This window comes from Urtica dioica, chromosome 7 (assembly GCF_054948205.1).
Source record: "Urtica dioica subsp. dioica isolate 48M chromosome 7, U.dioica_male_clone48M_v1_H2, whole genome shotgun sequence".
In the NCBI taxonomy this organism is placed as follows: domain Eukaryota; kingdom Viridiplantae; phylum Streptophyta; class Magnoliopsida; order Rosales; family Urticaceae; genus Urtica; species Urtica dioica.
This window is the reverse complement of record NC_142762.1, coordinates 46,597,849-46,617,067: the sequence shown is the minus strand read 5'-3', so window position 1 is coordinate 46,617,067 and position 19,219 is coordinate 46,597,849. Positions and strand designations below refer to the sequence as shown.

General features: G+C 39.1%; 2 protein-coding genes and 2 pseudogenes across 3 annotated transcripts; 1 reads left to right on the top strand and 3 right to left on the bottom strand.

Moving 5' to 3' along the window:
• Window positions 1-1,796, top strand: LOC149392250 (protein JINGUBANG pseudogene; annotated as a pseudogene).
• Window positions 1,797-2,275: 479 nt separating this feature from the next.
• LOC149392249 (inactive protein kinase SELMODRAFT_444075-like) lies at window positions 2,276-6,932 on the bottom strand. Its single transcript, XM_089620500.1, has 8 exons — window positions 6,640-6,932; window positions 6,409-6,542; window positions 5,375-5,469; window positions 3,626-4,629; window positions 3,376-3,533; window positions 3,213-3,289; window positions 2,816-3,140; window positions 2,276-2,729 (listed from the first exon to the last, which is right to left on the bottom strand). Exons 1-8 carry the CDS (start codon window positions 6,827-6,829, stop codon window positions 2,580-2,582), a joined length of 2,133 nt encoding a protein of 710 aa, XP_089476626.1. The 5' UTR covers window positions 6,830-6,932; the 3' UTR covers window positions 2,276-2,579.
• Window positions 6,933-7,968: 1,036 nt separating this feature from the next.
• Window positions 7,969-10,351, bottom strand: LOC149392248 (demethylepipodophyllotoxin synthase-like; annotated as a pseudogene). Its single transcript, XR_016300301.1, has 2 exons — window positions 9,348-10,351; window positions 7,969-8,891 (listed from the first exon to the last, which is right to left on the bottom strand). The product of XR_016300301.1 is annotated as a demethylepipodophyllotoxin synthase-like (transcript).
• A 3,982-nt stretch (window positions 10,352-14,333) lies between these two features.
• LOC149392247 (strychnine-10-hydroxylase-like) lies at window positions 14,334-16,458 on the bottom strand. Its single transcript, XM_089621009.1, has 2 exons — window positions 15,448-16,458; window positions 14,334-15,096 (listed from the first exon to the last, which is right to left on the bottom strand). The coding sequence occupies exons 1-2, from the start codon at window positions 16,447-16,449 to the stop codon at window positions 14,473-14,475; spliced, it is 1,626 nt and encodes a 541-aa protein (XP_089477135.1). The 5' UTR covers window positions 16,450-16,458; the 3' UTR covers window positions 14,334-14,472.
• Between the last annotated feature and the right edge of the window lie 2,761 nt (window positions 16,459-19,219).

Genomic DNA, 19,219 nt, shown 5'->3' with positions numbered 1-19,219 from the left:
CTCAGAGCGTGTTGAATTCATATAAATACCCCTTTTCTCTCTCGCTTCCTCTCCCGCCTTAAACAAAACGTACAACTCTTCACTTTCTTCTTAAAACTCTCTCCTTATTTATCTTGTCTTCTAAACACATAACTGGTAATTAACTATTCTCGTATCTATACAAATAAAGATGAGAGATTTCGAGCGAGGAATGAGATTCGGAAACATCACGCACTCCGACCCAAACCTAAACATGTCGTCGAACTCCATCGTTCCGTTCGACCACGACGATTTCCCGACGACGACGCGGTGCTCGTCGCTGCGAGCGAGCCCCAACGATCCCGGCCGGATCAGCGGCGAGCTCTCTCCGATGACGATGTCTCCGTGGAACCAAGGAACTCCCAATAACCTCGACTCTGGGCGAATCGATCGCGGCGGCGATAATAATTGTTCCCCGGCGGAGAGCCTCGTCGGGTCTCTGGTCCGCGAGGAGGGACACATCTATTCCCTGGCCACCTCCGGCGACCTCCTCTACACCGGCTCGGCGAGCAAGAACATTAGGGTTTGGAAGAACCTCAAAGAGTTCAGCGCCTTCAAGTCCAACAGCGGTCTCGTCAAAGCCATCATCATCTCCGGCCAGAAGATCTTCACCGGCCACCAAGACGGGAAGATCAGGGTCTGGAAGATAAACCCGAAGAACCCGGGGATCCACAAGCGCGCCGGGACTTTGCCGACTCTGATGGACATCTTCAAAAGCTCGGTGAGGCCGAGCAACTACGTTCAGGTGCGGCGGCGCCGCACCGCGCTGTGGATCAAGCACACGGACGCGATCTCTTGCCTGAGCCTGAGCGACGACAAGACGCTCCTGTACTCGGCGTCGTGGGACCGGACCATCAAGGTGTGGCGCGTCGAGGACTCGAAGTGCCTCGAGTCCATCGCGGCCCACGAGGACGCGGTGAACGCGGTGGTCGCCACCGCGGGGGATCTCGTCCTCTCCGGCTCCGCCGACGGGACGGTCAAGGTGTGGAAGCGAGAGCTCAACGGGAAGGCGTCGTCGAAGCACGCGCTGGTCCAGAAGCTCGTGGAGCAAGAGAGCGCGGTGACGGCTTTGGCGGCGGGGCCCGCGGGGGCGGTGGTGTACTGCGGGTCGTCGGACGGGCTGGTGAGCTTCTGGGAGAGAGAGAAGGAGTTTTCTCGGGGCGGGGTTTTGAAGGGCCACAGGCTGGCGGTGCTGTGCCTCGTGGCCGCCGGAAAACTCGCCTTCAGCGGCTCCGCCGACAAGACCGTCTGTGTCTGGCGCCGCGATGGCATGTCCCACACGCGCCTCTCGGTCCTCGCTGGCCACGCGGGCCCCGTCAAGTGCCTAGCTGTCGAGCCCCGAGAGGACGGTGGATACCTCCTCTACTCCGGGAGCCTCGACAAGTCTGTTAAGGTGTGGAGCGTCGCAGAGTCTCCGCCGGACTCTGATAGGACGGCGGCGGTGGCGGGGCTGCGGCGGAGGAACTTCGCGGAGTATTCGACCGCCGGCGAAGGTGGCTTCTCGTCCTCCGGACGGCGAGGCCGGTAGAGGTGTGAAGATTTTTCAACGTGACATGTCGTTTCGTGTTTGGTGGAATGTAATTAATTTAGAAGTGTTGGTATTTGACTATGCTTAGTATTACTGTAATAATTAAAAAGTTTGTGAGAAATGGATGCGTGAGATTTCAATTTTTTTTTTTTTATTATGCCAATTGGATTATGATATCTTGTAAATGGTTGTCAAGATTTGGAAAGTAGACGTGGGTGAGTTCTTTTATTTTATTTTTTTTGTTTGATTATTTGTTTGACAGAGTTCATCTTGTTACAGCTTGTTGAATAGTCTGAAAACCAAAGACGTGAAAGCACGTAAAAATAGAGAGATAACTCGCTGTTTAAAGCATATAGCTAGCTATAGAACTTGTTTTTCGTACAGATTTGGGTTTGTTTAGTATTTCATGTTTAGTCTTGTACACGTAAAATTCTATTTTAAGTGTTCAAGTGTCCAATCATTGAAGCATCATTCCCTTATGAATGACTTAGTCACCCCTAGTTGCCAAAAAATATAAAACAAGACGACAAAAATATATATTAAAATTACTCATTATTGTAGATTTTCTTCTGCTCTTGCAAGACCAAGTTTACAAGGCCACAAGATCATGATGAAGGAACTTTCAACACATACATATCTTTTCTTCTCTTTGTTTTTTTTCTCCCCAAAGGAAGTTTCGTGGTTTATTCTTTTCATTGTTCCAGATTCATCAAACACACGTCTCTAAAACGTTATTAACTATTTGGCGTAGTTTCTTGATGAATATGTATGCTATTTATTATTCTGACTGGAAGTAACCAACTATGCATGAACAGTGAACACATCAGAATATAGCTACACTATAGCTTGTACGAATTCAGATCCATTTATTTAGGGGCTATAGATTCTACCAAAAAGAATATTGTGATTTTGAGGTGTAAAATTACATATCAATCATGCCAAGAAGATTTCAATTCACTCACATTCAATAATACATAATACACACAATGACTTTGATTGAATCTCCGGGTTGTATATGGACCAAGTCAAATATTTAGTGTGAGAGGCGACGAGAATGACTGATTCTCAATTCCGGTTGTTTGTTTGATCTTAAACCGTGCAAATGACCGCTTTGGCTACCGATTGTATTCAAGTCCAATCCCAGAGGAACTAATAGATCTCCTCCTTCTAGCACTCTCAAAACCTAAGTTTTCAGTTCAGGCAAGTTATTTAGTAAAAAGCCATTCTCAAGAAAGAAACGAATATTTGTTCACTAATTAATAGGTGTACCTTTGACATTAGAGGTCTGGATTCGGGATCTCGGCGCAGACACAACGAAGCAGCACGGCCCATTGCTTCCAGCTGGCGATGGAACTCAGGGGATTGATCGGAAGCCAAGGCTGGATCGATTAGCTGATGAAATTCCCTCAGTAGGCTGTTTGACTCTGGTGTGGCAAGTGGGTCGAACCAGTCCGCGAAAAGATTCTGTTCGCCGCGATGTTGCAGCTCGTTGATTCTTTGACCTGTCATCAGCTCCAATAAAACCAATCCAAACGCGTACACGTCAACTTTATGTGTGACTTGTCCGCCATCTTCGTACTCTGGTGCGAGATACCTGATATCAGAATTCTAATCAGATAAACAAAACTACATTCACTGAACTTGACGTGAGAATCAAGTTAAGTACCCCGATGATCCAAATATTTGAGCTTCGGTACCAATATCCCACTCCAAGAGCCACCTGGCCAGCCCGAAATCTGCAACCTAAAAAGATACGAAGAACATTGATTTTAATCACACCACTATATGTACATTGAAGATAAGTTATACTTATGATCAGATTCAAGTACCATGGGTTCAAAGTCATGGGTTAATAGGATATTATTGGGACGTAAATCTCTGTGCACTACACAGCCCACTCTGCAGTCTTCGTGAAGATATCTTAAGCCACGGGCCGCGCCTGTTGCTATCTTTACCCTTGCATGCCATTCAAGAGAGGTTCTGTTTCCTGTGAGTTAAAAGAAAAAAAACCAGCAATGTTATTTGCAACAAGTTCAAAGAGCGAGTAAAAGAATATAGTTCATCAGCGTTTGGACTTACCGTGTAAATGAAAGTCCAGAGAGCCATTGCATATGTACTCGTAAACCAGCACCCTCGTATTGCCTTGGGTACAGTAGCCGATGAGCAACACAACATTCCTGTGTTGTGCACAGCTCAAGACCCGCACTTCACGGGAAAAATCGGCATCTGCTTGAGAACCACAAAACTTCAACTGCTTCACGGCAACAACTTGACCATCTCTCAACACGCCTCGGTGAACAACACCAAAACCGCTCTCAGCAAGAAAATTCTTCGCTGAAAACCCATCTGTAGCCTCCTCAAGCTCACTGTACGAGAACTGCTTCGGGGGTTTCCCGAACATTGGCGTTTTGTGCTGACATAGAGAACACAGAGGAGGAGGTACTGATGAGGTCCTCCCAAGAGACACGGCGTCCCTAATGTTTGAATTTACTATGTAGTCCTTTTTATAAACAGGGTTATCGAGTGTAGGTTTTGAAGCTGAAGAACTGTTCTTCGGTGCATTTCTACGGTTTCGGGGTATCGGCAGTCTTCTATCATCTGTGTGGTTCTGTGGAATCCAGAACACGCTCTGATTTCTATCCATCGATGTCCTGGGGATTCTAGACAGAGTTATAAGTCTTTCTTGGTTTGGATCGATCGGGGATAACGATGCCTCTGAGTCATTCTGCTCATCAGTCGCTCTGTAACTTCTTTTCGGAGGTCCTTCATATAGTGGATTCTGTTCGCAGACGAGGAAAATAGAACCCGCACTGTTGAAGCTCGATAAAGACCCTTCCTTTGTTGTTCTTCCATAAGACGAACTAGGTTCTTCAGGACTGCTCACTGGAGTCGAATGCTTCATCTTGTGGCCTTTCAGTTTCCCAAAGTTCAGAGTTGGTGAAGAAGCAGCAGAGAAGAATGGGGTTTCTTGTCCATCTGACCCTGCTAAATTAAGCCTAAGGACTTTCGGTTGAGAGCCCTTCATCACTACAATGTTGCAGCAGAGTTCCTCTGTACAATGCTTTACTTCTTGGTTCAATTTCCTGTTTCAGCCCAAGAGCTAGTGATTGTTAACGCAGCTGTTACAACTCAAGGCTACTTAATTCTACGGATAACATGTATATTTCAAAATTTATGTCTCTAGATAAAATAGATGAATAGAATAACCAAATACAACTCAGTCATCAAAACCATTGAATTGAATGCCAAGTGACCCCCATATCCGAGATCAAATAGTTATTATGGTCAAGTTTTGAAAATAAAGGGCATAACTACGCTAAGAAGATTTTTTTTTTTTAAGGGCAGTTTTGCTGCTCGTGGGGATTGAACACACGGACTCCACTTTGGAGGTAGCATGAGATTACCAACTAGATTATGCTAGGTACCACTACGCTAAGAACACTGTTAAAGAGTGTGATAGCGGTCAAATTTTGTCTTAAGTCTATCTAAAGTTGCTTTGCTAGCATAAATGTCATTGGTTGAATTAGAACATGTGGCTCCAAAATGTACTCTAGAGATGAGGACAATTATTATGTTGCGTTTCTGCATGTGGGCAAAGACCCCGTTTATGGGGGGACCAAAAACACTGTTTGGTTATTAACATCATGTATAGCTAGCTTGTAATGAGTCATGGCTCTTTTGTTTTTTTGGCAAGAGAATTATATGGTTCTTAGTCAATTTCCTAGCTGTGAAGAGTACGGACGAAGTTTGATATTGGTTAATGATGACCCACAAACCAATTATATTAGTAAGTTCTAAGAAATAATACTTTTTTCTATGGTTAATTACTTGTCCAGTATGACCCAGTTGGCTCCGTTGCTCTTTGCCTCAGCTGCCACTGCACCTGAAGGCTTACCCAACACAACCTTGACTCTCACCGTGACCTGGAATAACCATGGAATGAAGCCAAAGTTAAAACACTTTTGATTTGACTACTCATTACTGAGTTTTCGAGAAAGAAAAAAAAAACTCCTCTGGGAGAAAGTAGCAAAGGAAAAGGTAACATTTGGAACTTTTCAGGGAAGCAGAAAAAATAAACAAGTTGGGACAACTCTACAGCAACAACCTTGGGAGTGAATAGTAATTGGGGGGGACAAACTCAGTATGGGATCTTATATACTCATAAACAGCTATTCTTATGGTGCATTGAATATGAGTTTTTGGAATCAAGTATATTGAGAATTGAAAGTAAGTGCATACTCCGTAAGTTACAAATGAAATTAATGTGGAACAGTATATTCACATTCAACATCAACAACATAATTCCACTCAAATGGAACCAAATATAATTAATAATATTTGTATGCTTCTATTTGTATCTTCTTCCATTTTTATAGGAATAGTTTTGTATACAACTTACCAAATCTCTTTTTTTTTTTTTTTTTCATACAATTTGTTTAATCTTAAATCAAACATGGACACAGAAAGGGACACAAAATGTAACGACGGTATACATATGCCTATTTTCTCTGTTCAAGGCTAGTCAACAAGACCTCAGATTATTTATTTTAGTTTCTATCGGAAGATAGTCAGAATCCCAATACTCTGACCTCCCAATGATAATTTGGCAAAGACATTATCACAGTCTTTGTAACTTTATGGTTGAATAAATTATGAAGGACAAAAGTATTCATAAAAAAATTGATACTTTCACGGTAAATTATAACGAGTAAAGCGGTACACAAAGCACGTGGCTAGGCAGCAGAAAAAAATGACGTGTCTTCAAACTTAGGGAATTAACAGCAAAAATTGACTCAGCTGAAACCTGGTCCATGAAAAGAGGAATGACCGGTCAGTGGCATTTCGGTAATTCCAAGACTAACCTCGATTTGACTGTTGAACTGAAGAACCATCTGCGAACACGTCTCGGAGATCTCAAAAATTCGATCCGGTAAATCCTCACGCCGACTACTTGCACAATCTCCCGCCAGAATCGGAAATCTCCAGAATCTCTTACCTTCATTTGAGCGAATTTCAAAACAATTCAATGAAAAAGAAAAAGAAAAACGCTATATAGATAATTCGAGGGATCAACTGAGAGAAAGAGGAATTACCGGCACTTTTATCGCCGGCAAAAACCGCGAGCAGAGTAATGCAATCCCCGGGATGAACAACGTGATTCAGAGCCCAATCCAGAGTGGTTTTCGAGATTACCTTCCCGGCTCTAACCGCAACGACGACCTTGTCCGCCGTGGACTTTGCGGCGCGTAGCTTCACGCTCCGATCGACCTCGTTGTGAAACATTCTGGTGCCCCGAGGGAAATTCAGGAGAGAGCGAGAGGCTCTTTAATTATTTTCTTTGACAATTTTTTTTTTTTCGTTTTGTTTTCGGTACTTATATATATATGCCTTCGTGTTAAAGCAATTAATAAGCTTATTTGAGCTAACCATGGTTAGTTGACTACAGTACAGCGCACTTTTATTATTCTCTTTTGTATTGCGTTTGTTGTGTTACGATTTTAATTTATTTGTTTCTTATGTAAGTTATCTTTGAACGTTGTAAATTGAAATTGAATTTCAAAATAAAAGAGAGGGATTTTAAAGGTTAAAGTTTGCGTAAGGACGAAGGAAAGAAGATGAGTTGAATGACATAATAGATTTTATATAATTTAAACTTTAATACACTCCTCTAGTAACTGATATTAGTAAATCTAATAAAATTTAAGAGAACCTTATTGACAAAAGAAGTTTTGAGCTCATGTCCAAGTTGCTCTTCCTTTTAGTTAAGTTGTGATTGTATATATAGAATATGGTTCTGAGTTCTGACTCGGGAGTGCTTATTTTAAACAGAAATATATATATATATATATTTGCTGCGAGGTTGATTGGTAGCTTTGGTTTTTTTTTTTTTTTTAAAGAGATTTACTTGATTAATAGAACTGGAATAACGTTGTGTAAAATAAACCCAATCATTAATAGTTAATATGTACAACGAGAAAAAGAGCAAAGCGTGATTTCAAAATCATTTATGGTGACGTGAGCCACGTTCAGGAAATAATCACACCAATTATAGATCAAACATAAGAAGTTTTTGGATATTTTTGACAATCTTCGTCCAATTCTCTTTTATTCTATATAATTGAGATAGAAAAAAAAGTGAATTCCCAACGTTCATTGTGTGTGAGTACGCTCAACTAGCTTTAAAGAGCGTTGACCATTTAAAAATTATTAAAGAAGATTAAAAAGAAAGAAAAGGTGATATTGGATTATATAGCAACTTAATTCCATCACATTAATGATGCACTAATAATCAACCGACATATTGTCGGCTTGCTTTTGTTTGGTCTAAATTCCAAATTTGCCAACTTTTAATATAAACATCAGTTTTTAATTTTATTACTTTTTGCTAATATTTGTTTGTGTATTTGGTGAAAACTTCTTGCGTCAGTTTATTTATTATTAACAAAGCAAATCAGTGATATTTCAACTAATTGCACATATAGTAACAAAAAGAAGAATAGTTATAATAATTGTGTTTTTGTGTGTGCTTGCAATAATAAGATTCATGAACGGACATTTGGCTTAGCTTTTTTTGCTCCGCTTAGCTGGCTACATGATTTTGACTTGCAAGCCAAATGAAGCGTCGCCACGTGTCACTCCATAACCACCCCAAAAGGACTCCTTTAATATGCATGTGTAACTACTTTCTCTTATCTCGATTCAATCACGTCCAATTGTATTTTTAATGTATCTAATAAGCCAAGCACTAATAAGAACGTACTACGGAGAGACCAGCATTGAGAAGAATTTCATGGCATAGACGACACACGTGGCTTGAGAAGGACATGAAGCGGAGAGGCCTTGGCGTAGGCCAATCCGGGCGTGCCACGCATGTCAACCGGGTCACCCGACCGGGTTTCGAAGTCAAACCCGCGGAGCAAAGAGGCGAGAGTCAACTCCATGAGCTGGAGCGAAAACGATATGGCGGGGCACATTCTTCTTCCGCTCCCGAACGGCATGAGCTCGTAATCGTGCCCTCCGACCTCCACGTCAGCGTGCGTCGTTAAAAACCTCTCGGGCTTGAACTCGGTCGGGTTTGACCAAAGATCCGGGTCGCGCTGGATCTCCGAGACATTGACCAGCAAGCGCGTGCGTGCTGCCACGTGGAAGCCTCCGATTGTGCAGGGTATAAACGGAGGGTCTCTTTCAGGATGGCTTGGAGATAGGGAAGGTGCTTTGGGTCTGAATCCGAATGTTGGGCCAGTTCTTGTTGGGCCTTTTTCAATGAGTTTGGGTTGTTCAGAAGCAACGCTAAAGCCCATGTCATCGTCACTGATGTACTATCCGTGCCAGCCAAGATTAAGGCCTGCCAAAAGAAATGTTGAATTTCAGTCTCTGTCATCGGAAAGAGTAAAATCTCTAAATAGGAACAAAAATACAAAATAAAACAATGGGGATAATTTGTCAGAAATAAACAATTTTGATGACTGGTATATAAGAATTCGATGGGAAAAAAAAAAAAGCTAGCATTTATGGAAAATTTGGAACTACTGTGTTAAAGTTCGCTTTGCCTGAAACTGACCTTACGAATATTTGGCGTTGGCCTAAGACTTTTATTCCTGCAAATTTTATTACTTTGGCTTCCAAAATGATAATTTTCAAATTTCAGCAAATGTTTTGCTATTTTCAACTTTCCAAACCAGACATTTATACTACACAAAGCCATCAAACTATAATTAATTTATTTTTTTGCCAAATGAGAAACCAAAAGTGAAAACTACCATAGCTATGCATATAAAATCAAGTTAACAGCATCACTTACCAAACACGTCGCTTTGTTGATTGTATCAGCATCATACTTATTACTTAGACAATTCCTCTTCACCGCTAAGAATAGAAATCAACGAACCCATAAAGTCTTGATCATCATCGTCATCTCTGTTTCTCTTGTGCTCCTCAAGCCACCCCTGAAGCACCACGTCAAGCTCTCGAAACGTCCTTTTCATGGCCTTCTCGTGACCCCCAAAATCCAGCCACCTGAGCCACGGAATCGCGTCGCCCACCACAAAAGTCCCGGCCAACTCGAAGAAATCCCTTATAGCCTTCAAATACCGTCCATCACCACCACCACCACCACCACCGGCTTCGCAACATCTCTTCCCAACAACGACCCTGAGCACCGTGTTCAGCGTGATCTCGCCGAACCATTTCTTCATCTCCACTTCACAGCCTGATGACGAAGACTCCGCGGATATCTCTTTGACCGCTCTCTCCACCTCGGATTCTGCGACGCTGCCGAGCCTCCGGAGGCTAAGGTGGTTCGAGAGAAGCTCGAGGGCGGCGATGCGGCGGACTCGGCGCCAGTACGGGCCGTAAGGGCTGAACCCGAACATGGCGTAGTTGTATGCCATGTGCTCCACGGCCGCCACGGCTTCGGGGCGGTTCGCCAAGACTTTATCGTGCGTCGTGAAACACTCTCTCGCGATCTCCGAGCTGGTCACCACTACGGTCTTGTGAACGCCCATTCTGAGGGTGAAGATCGGTCCGTATTTCTGGGCCAGTTTTCCTAGGGTTATGTGAGGCGGCTCCGAGCCTCCCAGTATCGGAAGGTGGCCGATGATCGGCCATGCTCCGCCGGCTTCCGGCGGAAGAACTTTCTTGGAGGAATGTGATTTCTGTTTCCGTACTATGATGAAGTAAACTAGTGTTAGGGAAATCGCAAGGAAAGCTACGGAGGTTATGATGGATGATGGACTGTCCATGGCTTTTGTTGGATCTGAAATTTGGTAATTGGAAGTTACTATAGCCTATAGGTATAAAGTTGTAATTCATACATATATTGACGGTTTATATCCATGATCTTGTAGATGACGTGGAATATAGTCAATGCCCTCGTCAGGTGTTTGTCGTGGAATAGAATATCAGTGGAATACATAATTGGATTAAACTTTTACATTTGGTTGTTTTGTTTTGTATTGTTACATTGTTTTACTTTTTTATTTTTGACAATTTTGGTCAATATATTTATTTTTGAGGCAGGATCTTTAAGCTAACACATTCTTGTCACGTGTATGTGTGTGTCTATATATATATATTTTAAGGTTAGTTACAGTTTTATCTAACATTCACCTCTTATTGTTTATTTAAACCGTTATTTGCTTTTAAAAAAATATTTTTTCTTGTCATTCTGTCTATTTTTCTGCGAATCCGCCAGTTATTTTGCACGTTTGGTAAAATAAATAAATTTATCAAAATGCCTAATCTTCCAAATCCATCTTATACATTAATGTTATCGCCATTAAGACAAATATATCTTTATAAAATATTATATCGATGTTAAATTAATTAGATGTTTTCTTCTAAACTTTAGAAGAATAATTTTTACTACTTTAATTTCTTTATTTCGAAATAATTATGTCTAAAGAAACAACAATTTAATTCTCTAAATAACGTGGATTATTTCTTCATCTATGTCCTCACAAGCGACTTCTCCCTGGTTGGAAAATCTTCGATCTAATTAGGAAGAATCGCTAGATGGGATGGCTCTCTAAACTTGTACCAGCCATCAGAAAGTATCATATTGACTAAAGATGTATCATTTGCGCTTTATAATTGCTTTTCTTATAATGATCATGATCATAAATAACTTCTCTTATTACTGATTAATTTTGAGATGAAAAATCATAATACTTAACATAGTATCCAAACCTGTTTTCTATTTTCGATGTTGGATTATCCGTCTTTACAAAGTTCAATATATTATTTATGTTCGTTATAAAAATTATAAAATGCCAATTAATTTCGAGATGCAGCACTAGGAACGTTAACCGGATAACCTTATAATATTCATATGCTGAAGGACTGAGACATGATCGGTTCGGTTCTGTTTTGGCCATTTTTCATATGCCAATCCGAATTTTCGATTTTAAAAATGTTGGTCTAATAACCGGTTCGATTGAGTCCAAAATCGAAATTCGGTTCGAATATACGGTTATCCAGTTTCTTAAATTCAATATCCGATTTTCAAAAATTTGATTATCCGGTTCTTTCAAATCCAGATCCAGTTTTAAAACCAGTTTAAATAAATCGATGATCCAGTTCTTAAAATTCACAATCACTTTGAACCTAGTCCATACGCGGTTACAAAATTATTACAATGATAAAAAACAGAGTAAAAATCAATCATACAATCTTAGCATGATTATTTATTTTTTATTTTATTTTTAATAAAAAATAATGGGTTAGATATCCGATATTCGATTTTTTCAAAATGTAAATCCGATATCCGGTCCACTTTTTGAAATTAGATCGATTATCCGAATCAAAATTTCAGATATATAACGTGGGACCGATTTTTAATTTTATATCGGTTCGATTATTGGTTTTATCCGATTTTCTATTTCGCTTTGTATAGTACTAGCCTCTTTCGCACGTTATGGCATGCCCCCTGAACTATATGGCATATAGCAATGTCTATCATACCTATTTTTTTTTACAATCGTTTACCATGTAATTGTGAGTTTTTTCAAAACTCATCCTTCCGTCGTTTTTTAAAACATAATTTGACACGTGTCACTCTAAAATTGAGTTATTTTGAATAATTAATAATTTTCAATAAAAAAAAAATCATTGTTGTGTTTCCTTCTTCTTCTTCTTCTTCTTCTTCTTCTTCTTCTTCTTCTTCTTCTTCGTGTATGTGTATATTCTCTGATTGTACATGTTATCAATCTTCAAACCTCCATCAGCACTGGCCCTTCCCGTTCTCATTTCCAAGAGTGAGGTCAAGATCATCGTCCACAAATATATCGTACATCTTCGAATCCGACACCAATCACCCCTTCTACGACGCATGTCTCTACATCATTGGGGGTTACGCCCGCACGACCAGCTCAAACGTCAAAGCTTTGACCGTATACAGAGCCATACTCGCCAATGGAGTCTCGCCGAACAAGTTCACGTACTCGTTCGTCCTCATCAAAGCTTGAGCCGGGATCAGAAGCCTCAGGTTGGGTAAGTCGGGGCGGGGCATTACGATGTGAAAAAACTCACAAATACATGGCAAACAGTCGTAAAAAAAAGATAGATATTGTTACAAATTACATAATTCAAGGAGTAAAGATGAAATTTATCCTTTTGTTATTTACTCCCAAGTCCCACCTCCTAACCCAACGGCGTTTATAATTTTATTTTAGTTAGTGTCATTTGTATGATAGTGGGAAAGAGATTATAAAGATATGGATGAGCCATTGAAAAAAAAGGTAGATCTGGTCATCTAGATAAGATGGCAACAAATTCAAAGACGCACAAATCAAGGAATATAGCTCGCTTTTCAAGACATTGAAAATGCCATTCAATTCATAAACACCAAAATATGTTATAAATCTACTAGAAACACGACAGCAGACAACAATTTCCTCTATCACATTCACACTCACAGAAATATTTCAGCCATACCTAAAAATGACAACAAGACAATGTAATAAAAAAAAGGACAAAAAAAGAAAGAAAGAAAGGAAAGAGTGACAAAGCTATTAGTTCTTCTTTTTAGACAACAAGACTAGTTCTTCTTTTTAGACATAGTTTAAACAAAATGAAAAAGAAAAATAAGTAAAATAAAATAAGTTTAGACTTTTAATTGTATTAAATATAATATACATTAAAAAATTATATAAAATATATTGATAAGAGAGGAAGGAAAAAAATGAATATACGTACAAAAATTATACAAAATATATTTATGAAAGAATGAAAAAAATTCAAAATCGGAAGTAAAAAAAAATCAAAACCGGAAGGGAAAAAAAATGGCTCCACGTGTCGCTGCCTAGCGGCACCAGAATTCAAGTTGAAATAAAAATATATACAAAATATATTGATGAGAGGGGAAAAAAATTAAAGGTCGGGGAAAAAAAATAAATGATAATATATGTTATTGATATAATATAATATAGTATTAGTAATTATGATTATAGTATACATAAAAAAATATATAAAATATATTGATGTTTGGAAGGGAAAAAAAATCAAAATTGGAAAGCAAAAAAAAAAAAATCAAAATCGGAAGTAAAAAAAAAAAAATCAAAATTGGAAGGAAAAAAATGGCTTCCACGTGTCGCTGCCTGGCGGACCAAGATTCAAGTTGGAAAAAAAATATATATACAAAATATATTGATGAGAGAGGGAAAAAAATTAAAGGTCGTGAAAAAAATAAATGATAATATATGTTATTGATATAGTATAATATATTATTAGTAATTATGATTATAATATACATAAAAAAAATATAAAAAAATCAAATTGGAAAGAAAAAAAAATCAAAATCAGAAGTAAAAAAAAAATCAAAATCGGAAGGAAAAAAAAAATGGCTTACACTGTCGCTGCCTGGCGACACCAGGATTCAAGTTGAAACGACACCAGGATTCAAGTTGAAATAAAAATATATACAAAATATATTGATGAGAGAGAGAAAAAAAATTAAAGATCGGGAAAAAAATGATAATATATGTTATTGATATTGTATTAGTAATTATGATTATAATATACATAAAAAAATTATACAAAATATATTGATATTTGGAAAGGAAAAAAAAATCAAAATTGAAAAAAAAAAAACAGGAAGGTAAAACGAAAAAAAAAAAAGCCACGTGTCGCCCCTGACGCTGTCACGTGGCGGCACGAGAATAAAAGTTAGAGAGGCATTGCCTCTTATTAACTATGGTAAGGATTTGACTTTGATCTTATCCTTAGTCATTTCTATTAATATAATAGAAGGTAAAAAAATTATCTATAAATTCATATCGGAGTCAAAATAGAGATGTGAATTTTTTTTTTTTTTTTTTGAATTTATTTCCATTAAAAAAATTGGAAAAAAAGTATCGGGAAATGAAAGAAAAAGAAAATGACAAAATGAACAAGAAACCAGCAAAGAGAAACGACATGTTTTTATTTCATCAATACGCTTGGGCGGAGAGACGAGGGGTGAGAAGAACATTCAGCGGTGTGGCTTTGACGTTGGTGAGTCCGAAACTACCGCGCATATCGACCGCCTCGTCCGTCGGAGTCGCCACATGGAAGCCGTGAAGCAGAAGAGCGAGCGCCAAGTGCGTGACTTGCATGGAAAACGATATCCCGGGACAAACTCTCCGACCGCTCCCGAACGGCATGAGCTCAAAGCACGTCCCTCCCACGTCCAAATTCCCGTGCCTCGCCGACAAGAACCGGTCGGGCCTGAACTCGTCGGGCTCGGCCCACACGCTCGGGTCGCGGTGGAGCCTCGAGATGTTGACGAGGAGGCGCGTGCCCGCCGGGATGTGGAAACCGCCTACGGTGCAGTCCACGGTGGACTCGCGCGGGACCGAGAGCGACGAGGCTGGGTATAAGCGCAGGGTTTCTTTGACCACGGCTTGGAGATAGACCAGGCTCTTTATGTCCGACGCTCTCACTTGTCTTTCTCTTCCCACTTTGTCGTCTAGTTCTTGTTGGACTTTTCTTAGGGTTTCGCGGTTGTTGAGGAGTAGCGATAGAGCCCATGTAAGTGTCACTGTCAGTGGTTCCGTACCACCCACAATAAGAGCCTGCATTTCTTTTTACTCTAAGATCATGATGAATTATAATTTGTATATTTCACCGCTACGTGCCACACAAAAAAATTACAGATATTAAAAAGGCACATTTTCTTAGTAGATAACTACTGTAAAAATCTTGAATAATGAGTCTAAGATGAAGTGATAATTTGATTGTGATTATGTCATTTTAAGCTTTAAACTATACATTATATATAGCATATTTACGAGTATTTGTTTTTAGGAAATTAAACTTGAGTAGCTTATTATGGGACCAATGACCTTAGAGACTGTGCCAAAATATGTATATAACTAATATATAAATTTGAATTTGAGTTATGGCAAAAACAATAATATCATTACCAGACAAGTAGCTTTGTTGATTGTATCAGGTTCGTAATCCCCGGGAATATCATCGGCAGCATCAAGAGCAGACATCATCATGTTCATGAAGTCATGGCGGTCTTCGTTGACTTTCCCAGAAGCCCTCTTTTCCTTGTACTCTCCGAGCAACTTTTCGAGGAAAACATCCAGCTCCTTCGCAACCTCCTTCATGGCCTTCTCTTTCCCGTCCAAATCCAAACCCCTCAGCATCGGAAGAGCATCCGAAACCGCAAACTCTCCGATGAGCTTGATGAACTCCCTCAGCGCCGCCCCGCACCGCTCGTCGCTCTCGATCTCCGACGCGGCGTCGCACCGCCGCCCCACCACCGCCCTCATCACCACGTTCAGCGTCGCGTCCGCGAACCACCGCTTCATCTCCACGGCCGAGCCATCCTCGCCGATCTCGTCGTAGGTCGCTCTGACGGAAGCCCTGAGCTCGGACTCGGGGACGTGGCCGAGGGCTTGGATCCGGTGGTTGGCGAGGAAGCCCTCGGTGGCGATCCGGCGGATCCGGCGCCAGTACGGACCGTCGTTGCTGAGCCCGAACACCGCGTAGTTGTAGCCCATGAGCTCCGAGGCCAGGGCTTTTGGCCGGTTCATGAACGCTTTGTCGTTTTCGGCGAGGCATTCCTTGACCAAGCCCTGGCTGCTCACTACCAAAGCTCGGTGCACGCCGAGCTTGATGGTGAAGATGGGTCCGAGATTTTCGGCCATTAGGGTTAGGGTTTCGTGGGCTGGTTGTGGACCCCTCAGAAGGTGAAGATGACCAATCAGAGGCCATGAGCCGGCTGCTTCCGGTGGGTAGTTTTTCTTCTTATAATGCTTGGTCTTCCAAAAAAGAGAGAGTAGGAATAGAAAGAGGAAGGCAAAGATTGTTTGCGGAGAGATGTCCATATTTGAGAGTTGTGAGTGAAGGCCTTTGTGATTTGAGTACTCCGTTGTGGAAAGACAACATACATACATATATATATATATATACATACATATATATATATATATATATATTATAGTGTGAATGTGTGAGTTATGGTAAGCATAAGCAATCATGTAACGATAAAGACAAAGGGGAAGTGTGTTAGTACCACTACCGACCACGTGAAAGGCAAACAAAAAAAAAATCAAATTATATTACAGTTGTTATCTGTCGTTTTTCTATATTAATCACATGGTGAAATGGATCTGTATAGCATGTATAGCCAGCGTGGTTAACGGAGTGTGTAGGATTCCATTTAGAAATCAGAGATTGGAAATCCAAACACCCTAAATGTGAGGAATTTAAGAGCCACTTGTTGCTGCATTGCCACTAATTTCTAGAGAAAAAGAGTAACAATAATAACTACAAAAAAAAAATAATAATAATTAATCAACTAAAACATTGAAATTACTATATAATCAACATAGTTTTTTTTTTTTTTTTTTTAAATAATTCATGCAAAATTTACTGGATGACCAAATGAAACTAAAGTTCACAGTTCGGACGCATGTGCTTGAATTCATAAGAAAATAATTTCATATTGCTTTAATAATTTAAAAAAAAAAAAAAACCTGCTGCCACTCGTGTTTTCAATTCCAGTACTGGAGCTAACATAATCCTATAGTGAATTTACTTACTTCGAACTATGATCATCAGCAACATAATCAAATTACTCTACAACCGAATATCTTTTAGAGCTCCTCAAATTATAATTGTTCCTCCAATGAATCCAGGGAGTTCCAAGCTAGTTAATAATCCCATGTTCGTCCGAAATGAGCTAGACCTCTTTAGTAAGTGGGCTAATATGAGATAAAAAAATTCATAGGAGGCTCGTATAAATTTTCTCATGTAAAACAGCATATCGATGAAATAAGTATAAATAACAACTAAAATTTATAATGCCGAGGGGCCTTATGGCGCCCCTAAAGGTAATAAGCCCATGTCAATTATTTTTAGTAAATAAAAATTAGTTATAAAATTAGGGGATCAAAAAATTAAATTAAAAAAAATTAAACCCAATAAAATATGTATAATTTTAGTTGATTCTTAATTATTGAGATAATAATGAAATGATCATTTTTAATTTTATTCCATAAAAAGGTCTATTAAAATAAATAAATAAAACCTACAGAAAAAATATTTAAAAGGTTTAAAATGAAAATTCAAGCATGGCTCTTTACCATAGTCAAAGAAATGTATACTTGATCAACACGTAGATTTATTTATTTCCTTGTATTTATCACGATCAAGGTTCGAAATGTCGTATTCGACGGCGTTTCGAGCATCTTGATATATGAAAAATCGACACGTCAAGAGAAAATTTTCCGAACGAAAAAAAGTGGGAAAAGGGCAAGTGATATGCCGAATGCTGTTTATCATGAAAAATCGACATGCCGATGAAAAACCGAACGGAAATAATATTATATATACATATAATCTTATAAAATATATAAAATTTAAAATAATGTTTATTATGTAGTTTATATTATTTTATTATATTTATATCATTACTTTATACATATATTTTGATTATTTATTGTATATTAGTGCATATATGCATAGTATACGCTAATGCACGTTATGCGTAGTATTCGACAATAATTTTAAAAGTCGAACCAGTTCTCTTTCTTTAATTCTCTCTAATCTGAAAAGCCCAAGCCCACAAGCACATTAGGACATTATTATATCTGAATTTTGCGTTTTTTCAATGTGTCCATGGCTGCACTTTTAGTTATGTACTTCGTCTTCTTGGTTTGCAAAAACAAGAAAATATATCAATGGTTACTAGTAACAACGAACAAAATCGCTACTGATATTGGTGATTTTACGGCGAGAACAAGTTCAACGGCTATACGTCGCCGACTCTAGCCGGACGAGAAAAATCGCTCTCTACTACCCTTTTCTCCGATTTCCCTCAATATTCTTTGATTTTAACCATATTTTTGCTTAAAAATAATGAAATCTGTCGGCGTTTTTTGGTCGAATGGCGTGCTGTTTCGAAGACAACCGAGCGACAACAGACACCAAAACGAAAAATGTTGTCTTCGTCGGCCGCCAAGCCACTAGCAACATCGGCGCCGGCGACGACATTTGAAACCTTGATAATAACCAACTCTAGGGTTTCGATTTCAGCTCCCTATTCTATGTGCTTTCATAAATGATCAAGGCTTCTCTTAAAATAGAATAAAAACAATATATTAACTGATTTAGATATGCTTTTATTTGAACCACAACATCCCACTATTTTTAATCCGGGCATTCTATTGATCTAGGTAAAAATGTCTCTTTTGCCTGAATATGTATAGGTATGCCTTCTTCAGCTATGTTTGTTTTAACTTTCAACAGGTGGGCAAGTCCTATCCTGAATTACAATTCAAATGATAAATTAAACTAAATTTAGTTATACATATTTTAAATCCGTCATTGTGCATGTAAACTTTAAGAATGATGTCTTTAATTAATATTCTAAGTTAATTTTGAAATACTTTATCTAAACAACTAATATGAAATTCAAATGCATCCTAATTTAATTAGCAGTCGTGTAAACATCATGGATGCGTAAATGTTAGTTATGTACAACTCTACAACATAATTATAATTTTAAGGGAATTAGTCTCTAAATATTCATTATGTCCACATATGTTTTTTTAGGAAGCTGTATGTGGATCCGTTACATATACAGAAAAGGCTATATCTTTGTTGTGTATATAATTAAGTAGCAATATATGTTCAATCCGTCACAAAAATATGTATTTTAGGCCTCAAATTCATAACTAA